Below are 7,828 nucleotides of genomic sequence, written 5' to 3'. Positions count from 1 at the left end.
ATTAAACCAGGGCAGGACTTAGTTAATGGTAGGGCGTTGGGGAGAGTTACAGAACAAAGAGATCTAGGGATACAGGTTCATAGCTCCTTGAAAGTGGAGTCACAGGTGGGCAGGGTGGTGAAGGCATTCAGCATGCTTGGTTTCATTGGTCAGAACATTGAATACAGGAGTTGGCATGCCTTGTTGAAGTTGTACAAGACATTGGTAAGGCCACACTTGAAATACTGTGTACAGTTCTGGTCACCCTATTACAGAAAATATATTATTAAACTAGAAAGAGTGCAGAAGAGATTTATTAGGATGCTACCGGGACTTGATCGTTTGAGTTATGAGGCTGGATAGACTGGGACCTTGTTCTCCGGAGCGTAGTAGGCTGAGGGGTGATCTTTTAGAGGTCTATAAAATAATGAGGGGCATAGATCAGCGAGATAGTCAATATCATTTACCAAAGGTAGGGGAGTCTAAAACTAAAGGGCATAGGTTTAAGGTGAGAGGGGAGAGATACAAAAGTGTTCAGAGGGGCAATTTTTTCACACACAGGGTGGTGAGTGTCTGGAACAAGCTGCCACAGGTAGTAGTAGAGGTGGGTACAATTTTGTCTTTTAAAAAGCGTTTAGACAGTTACATGGGTATAGAGGGATATGGGCCAAATGCGGACAATTGGGACTAGCTTAGGGCGGCATGGACAAGTTGGGCCGCTATGCTGTAAACCTCTATGACTCTATATCGCACATCATTCTTTCCACATCAGGCGCATTTTACACCTATCTCACTTAAGTAGAACCTGCAATCTCTTGTCAGCTTCCCTCCATCTTCATTGGAAAAAGTATAAAGATATCAAACCCTACTGACAATCTGGCACTGGAGACGAGACATTTGCTTCAAACTACTTTTATTTAAAATAAATCCAACTGCATGAAACAGGATCAATTATCTGCTTTCAACATGTACAGGAGACAAGGAATTGCTCCTTATCAGTAACATAACAATTAATTACAATGGAGGCTTATTGCTAGGTTTTAACAAAGCTTTTAATCAACTTTTTTTTTTAAACAGAAAAGACTTTGTTATCTGTTCCAGTTCCTACTCTGGGAACCTTGATTGTCTGTGTTACATCTTGCTCCCTCTGGTTGGAAGCCAGTAAATACTTGCATTCATAAGGCATTCCAGGACGTCCCAAAGTGCATTATAATTAATGAAGTACTTTTTGTTATAAAGTTGGAAATGTGACAGGTAATGTGTGCACAGCAAGATCCCACAAACAGCAATGTGACAATGACCAGATAATCTGTTAACCATGTTGATCAAGGAATAAATATTGGCTAGGACACCTGGGGAGAATTCCCCTTGCTTCTGTTCCAAATAGTGCCACGGGATATTTCACATCTGCCCTCAGAGGGGGCAGACAGAGCCCGAAAGACAACACCTCTGACAATGCAGCAGTTCCCTCAGTACAGCGCTGAAGTGTTAGCTAACATTATGGGACTTGAACCTACAACCATCTGACTCAGGTGACTGTGAGCCATGGATGGCTAGTAATCGCATGGAGCAAACTAAGTTTCAAAGCAGATCCGGTGAAGCCAAATACAGAACCATTCCACGACACTTGCTGCTTGCAAGGTCAGAAGCCCCAAAGATAAAACCACTGTTGATAATAAATTTCCATGGCTAAGTCGCGCCTGACATTGTGGCGACAAGAGTTTGAAGTGACCTTGATTAACATGTTACTTCGAGATAGAAATCTATATTGGACGGTGTGAACTCGACTGCCTGTTACACTCCCCGCACAACAAACACTGTCAGTGAAGTCAATGGAATTGAATATTGGGCAGGGAGTGTAACACGTGATGAGGCCAAGGTGAATCTCCAACACTCGGTGTTGAAGGAATGAGTTAACTAAAGCGACATCAATATCCCTCACTCCCACATCGTAAAGATTCCCACCGAAAATACGCACACAGGCGCAAACTGCTTCAAAGCCAATGGAAAAAAAACTGGTTACTAAAACAAAACTTCACTCAAGAGGCTGATGCTATCAGGACACTAACAATATCACATAAACTAATTATGCCTGAAAAGTTTAATCCCCACCCAGTTCCACAAGTGAAAGAATACGTACACTGGGATGGTGATGGGAAGTAGCAGGCTGTAGAAACACAAGCTGGCCATACTGGTACAGCCCTGCGGAAAGTCCTCTTCAAATGTAGCTGAGTATAGCAACCCAGTCAAAGAGAGCAGGGGCACCAGCACAGTGAGAGTTGACAGGTGGATCGTCATGGCCATATGGGTTAGCCAAATAAACCGCCTTCCTGAACAAAAACTAAATCACAATCTCCCAGATCCCCCCCTCCACTGCTTCCATCAGAAATAGTAGTGGGACCCCTTCACTGCTGCCGGCTTTCTTCTTCCTTGGGGCTGTCTTCACTCTTCCGAATTAACTTCGCATCCTGAGGGATCATATTGGGAATTCCATCGATGACAGGATAGGCTATTCCCAACTCGTCATTGATCAGCTGATTGGAGGATTCCTCGTACCTACAGAGGTGACAGATGCAGAGTTTTTAAATAATGGAAGCTTCTTTGGAATGAGCTGGGCTCTGCCCCCTTAAACTGGGTCGACAATTATGAAGATCTGAAAATGAACACGGATCAACAGTACACTTTAAAGTGACCAGCCTACAATTCTCAAAATATTTTAAACTTTAAAAAGGAGAGCAGATTTGCATTTACACAGTGGTTTTCGCAGGCTCAAGAAGCCTCAAGGTGCAACACGATAATGAACAGATTATGTGCAATTTTTAAAGTGATGTTGGTTGAGGGTTAAATATTGCCAGGACGTTAGAGAGAACTACCCTACTCCTCTTCAAAACAGCAACCCTGGCGTATTTTATGTCCGTTTGAGGGGACCTCGGTTTAATGTCTCATCCAAAAAAACAGTACTTCTGACTGTGCACAGTGGCTAGGACTGCTGCCTCACAGCACTGGGGTGCTGGGTTCAATTTCGGCCGTAGGTGATTGTGTGTGTGGAGTTTGCATGTTCTCCCCATGTCTGTGTGGGTTTCCTCCGGGTGCTCCGGTTTCCTCCCACACTCCAAAGATGCGTAGGTTAGGTGGATTAGCCATGGTAAATAAACCGGGGGCGGGGGTGGTAGTGGTAGGATGTTGGTGCAGACTGGATGGGCCGAACGGCCTCCTCCTGCACTGGAGGAATTCTCTAGTGCAGCACTGGGAGTGTCAGCTTGAATTATACACTCCAGCCTACGGAGTGGAGCTTGAATCCACAAACTCCTGACACAGACAAAAAAAATAGAAAAAGGGGAAAATAATTACTTTCAATAAAATAAACCAGTTTTGTTAGTCCATACCACTTTTCGTACATAAAGATGTTGGAAGGGTTGATCAGCTCATTGGCTGTAACTAACCCATCCACTGTGTCAGATGCTGATTAACCTGATGTGTATTTCCATTCTTCCCTGAGTGGGGCAGAGTTTCATGGTCAGCACTTGGGTTTAGACATTTCACCCAGGGGGTGTCGCTTGGCCAGCAATTATTGCCCTTGGCACCCAGGTTGATAGGGTTGTTAAGAAGGTGTACGGTGTGTTAGCTTTTATTGGTAGTGGGATTGAGTTTCGGAGCCACGAGGTCATGTTGCAGCTGTACAAAACTCTGGTGCGGCCGCACTTGGAGTATTGCGTATAGTTCTGGTCGCCGCATTATAGGAAAGATGTGGAAGCATTGGAAAGGGTGCAGAGGAGATTTACCAGGATGTTGCCTGGTATGGTGGGAAGGTCTTATGAGGAAAGGCTGAGGGACTTGAGGCTGTTTTCGTTAGAGAGAAGGTGAAGAGGTGACTTAATAGAGGCATACAAGATGATCAGAGGATTAGATAGGGTGGACAGTGAGAGCCTTTTTCCTCGGATGGTGATGGCTAGCATGAGGGGACATAGCTTTAAATTGAGGGGTGAGAGATATAGGACAGATGTCAGAGGTAGGTTCTTTACTCAGAGAGTAGTAAGGGCGTGGAATGCCCTGCCTGCAACAGTAGTGGACTCGCCAACATCAAGGGCATTTAAATGGTCATTGGATAAACATATGGATGATATTGGAATAGTGTAGGTTAGATGGGCTTTAGATTGGTTTCACAGGTCGGCGCAGCATTGAGGGCCGAAGGGCCTGTACTGCGCTGTAATGTTCTATGTCCTCTAATTCCCTTGAACTGAGTGGTTTGCCAGGCCATTTTGAGAGAGCATTTAGGAGTCAACCTCATTTCTGTGGGTCTGGAAGCACATGTAAGTCAGACCAGGTAAAGATGACAGATTTCCTTCCCTAAAGGACATCAGTGCACTAGATGTTTTTTTTAAAACAACAAAATTGATTTCATGGTTATCTTTAGACTTTTAATTCAAGATTTTTATTTAATTCTAAATTCACCATCTACCGTGATGGGTCTTGAACCCAGATCGCCAGAGCCCCGGGTCTCTGGATTACTAGTCCAGTGACCACTGCCTTCCCTAAATTTATGTGTGCCTTGAAAGCAAAGACTGAATGGAGACATCTCAATCAAGCTGTTGCACACTCATACTTGAGGATCAGGATCAGAATTTTGCCACATTCCTAACTTGAGGACACCAATCTCAATTGTATAACATTTGTGTGTGCTTAGCTAAGCGGGCGGCACGGTAGCACAGTGGTTAGCACTGCTGCTTCACAACTCCAGGGACCTGGGGTTCGATTCCCGGCTTGGGTCACTGTCTGTGTGGAGTTTGCACATTCTCCCCGTGTCTGCGTGGGTTTCCTCCGGGTGCTCCGGTTTCCTCCCACAGTCCAAAGATGTGCGGGTTAGGTTGATTGGCCATGCTAAAATTACTCCTTAGTGTTCTGAGATGCGCAGGTTAGAGGGATTAGCGGGTAAATATGTAGGAATGTGGGGATAGGGCCTGGGTGGGATTGTGTTCGGTACAGACTCGATGGGCCAAATGGCCTCTTTCTGCACTGTAGGGTTTCTATGATCAGCAGAGAGGGTGATAAAACCAGAAGCCTTTTTAGCCTCTGTCTACACTATCTGCTTTATGACAATACTGTCAGCAGGCAAGGAAAGAGACATTTTCCTTCCCACCTCCCTCATCCTTTGAACTGAATCCTCTGCTCAACAAGATTCAAAGCCAAACAAAATTTCCTCCTGTCTAACAAGAGCTGAGCAGAAGCCTCTGACGTGGGCCTTCAGTCCAGCCTGATGCTAACCACTGCACTCTCACGTCAGAATCAACAAGCCACGTGTCGGTCTGACTCCAGAGATTTATGCCAATAATCTAGACTGATACACCCAATGCACGATTGTGGGAGCGCTGCCCTGTCAGTGCTGAGGGAGCGCTACATTATTCAATGAAAGACAGGAGAGTTCTCTCTGGGCCAATATTTACAGTAGCTGTTTACATCACTAAAAACAGATTATCTGATCATTCTCACAATTCCTTTTGTGGGAGCTTGCACTGCACAATTTGGTTGCTGTGTTCTCAACATTCCAACTGTGACTGCCTTTCAGAAATACTTAATTTGTTTAAAGCACCTGCAACATCTGGTAGTCATGAAAGGCACTATGTAAATGCAAATTGTTTCTATCACTGCAAAGAATGTTTCATGTTCACCCTGAACATCAGAAATAATGTCCAGTTCCAGAAACACAAGGAGAGCTGATTGGATCCTTCTCCTAATTCTTAAGGATGTTGAGAGCTTATCCACCATCCTCACATTGCCCACCCCGAGATTCACTCAATGATCCTCTGTGTCATCTCTGCCCCATTTTCCAAACATTGCATTGAGACCCTTGGAGCCGTTCAAACTCCATACCCAACAAAGCCCTTCATTGAACCTTTCAGTCCCCAATCACTATCATTGACCCTCTGCCCGTTCCTCCCCTTCCCCCTCCTTTCTCCTCCACCATATTCTAGTAAACAGGTCATTCGGGCTCTTTTCAACAGCAATCGAGTTATTTGCAGCAACCTGCCCTCACTCTTCCACCGCCACAATCTCCACTGGCCCCAGATTTCTACCCGGCCCCTCCCCCAGTCTCTGACCTTCCCCCGAGGACGAACCTGAGCTGTTTCCGGGATAGGGGACACACCAGGTACGGGAGGAGGCTGGGGTCCAGAGCGGCCTCCCTGCCTCCGGTGCCCTGCTCTCCGGCCAGCCGAACCCGGCTGGAATGCAGCAGTCGCCGCCAGCTCGCTGCCCGGATCCCAGTCCCACAAACAGCCCGAATCATTCCGACCCCAGGCTCCCGACTCACCACTTCCGCTTCCGCATCCGGGACAGAGCGCCAGCCCCGCCCACTTAAAGGCACAGGCACATCAAATTCACTGAGCACCTTCAACTTGCCACACTGGACTTAAATGTGTAAGGGCAAGCCTAACTAATAGAAAATGCCATTAGATGCCAAGCCAGAGAAAAATCTGAGTCTGACAACAGGCAGCTCTCCCTCCTCCATGCCACCTTTATTGATTTGATTTAATATTGTCACATGTATTAGTACACAGCGTAAAGTATTGTTTCTTGCATACCATTCATAGAGAAGGAAAGGAGAGGGTGCAGGACGCAGGGTGCTTTCTCAACAGCATCTGACTTGCCACCACATCCAGTAGTGGGTGAGCAGACATTTCCTCCAACACAGTATTGGAATTGTCTTCAATCCCTGTCACAACTCTGTTCTCTGACTCCATCCCCCTTCCTGGCCACTCTCTGAGGCTGAACCAGACTGTTCCCAAACTCAGTGCCACGTTTGAGCTCAGGATTAGCCTCCCACGCCAAGCTCATATCTGCCCCTGCCTCAGCTTGTCTCTTACCTAAGCACTGATCAATGACCTTTTTAAACTTCTGGCTATCACTATCCCAATACACTCCTGGCTGGCCTTACATCTTGCACCTTCCATAAACTTCAGCTCAGCGTTCAAAACTCTGCTGCCCGCATCCTAACGTGCACCAATTCCCATTCGCCCGTCAGCTCCTTATGCTCACTGACCTACTATGATTCACAGTCAACATCGCAAATTTACAATTCTCATCCTTGTTTCCCAATCCATCCATTGTCTCCCCATCTCCCTAATCTCCTCCAGCTCTGAACTCTCTGAGATCTCAGCACTTCTTCAATCCTGGCCTATTGAGCATCTTCAATTTTATTCATGTCACCATTGGCAGCTCTGCCTTCAGCGGCCAGCAGCTGAAGCTCTGGAATTCTCTCCATTGGCCTCTCCTCCGGGTGCTCCGATTTCCTCCCACAGTCCGAAAGATGTGCTGCTTAGGTGCATTGGCCATGCTTAATTCTCCCCCAGTGTACCCGAACAGGTGCTGGGGTGTGGCGACTTGGGGATTTTCACAGTAGCTTCACTGCAGTGTTAATGTAAGCCTACTTGTGACACTAATGGATAAACTTTAAACTGTGCCACTCTCTCCTCTTTTAAGACAGTCTTTGACATCTATCTCTTTGACCAAACTTTTGGTCATTTGCTCTCATAAGCTGTGTACCAGCCCTGGCTCCAGGGGAACCACTCGTACCTGTCAGTCATAAAGCTGTGGGTTCAACTCACATTCTAAGACTTGAGTGCGACAACCTAGACTGACATTCCAGTGCAGTACTGAGGGAATGCTGCACTGTCAGAGGTGCCGCCTTTTGGATGAGATACCAAACCGAGGCCCTGTCTGCCCTCTCAGGTGGGTGTAAAAACCCGAGTGGCTCTATTTTCAGGAAGAATGATGGAGTTCTCCCCAGTGTCCTCATCAATATTTATCCCTCAACCATGTTAGCTGGTTGTTATCACACTGATGTTTGTGGGAT

At 46.3% G+C, this 7,828-nt stretch overlaps 2 protein-coding genes across 2 annotated transcripts; both read right to left on the bottom strand.

The window, feature by feature from the left end:
- Positions 1 to 875: 875 nt before the first annotated feature.
- On the bottom strand, positions 876 to 6,299 carry pyurf (PIGY upstream open reading frame). Its single transcript, XM_078220866.1, has 2 exons — positions 6,093 to 6,299; positions 876 to 2,535 (listed from the first exon to the last, which is right to left on the bottom strand). Exons 1-2 carry the CDS (start codon positions 6,260 to 6,262, stop codon positions 2,385 to 2,387), a joined length of 321 nt encoding a protein of 106 aa, XP_078076992.1. The 5' UTR covers positions 6,263 to 6,299; the 3' UTR covers positions 876 to 2,384.
- LOC144498936 (phosphatidylinositol N-acetylglucosaminyltransferase subunit Y-like) lies at positions 2,062 to 2,283 on the bottom strand. Its single transcript, XM_078220868.1, has one exon. It carries the CDS (start codon positions 2,281 to 2,283, stop codon positions 2,062 to 2,064), a length of 222 nt encoding a protein of 73 aa, XP_078076994.1.
- Positions 6,300 to 7,828: the final 1,529 nt, after the last annotated feature.

Source organism: Mustelus asterias, chromosome 9 (genome assembly GCF_964213995.1).
Source record: "Mustelus asterias chromosome 9, sMusAst1.hap1.1, whole genome shotgun sequence".
Classification (NCBI taxonomy): Eukaryota; Metazoa; Chordata; class Chondrichthyes; order Carcharhiniformes; family Triakidae; genus Mustelus; species Mustelus asterias.
Note: the sequence above shows the minus strand (reverse complement) of the source record. Positions and strands in the feature narration are given on the sequence as shown.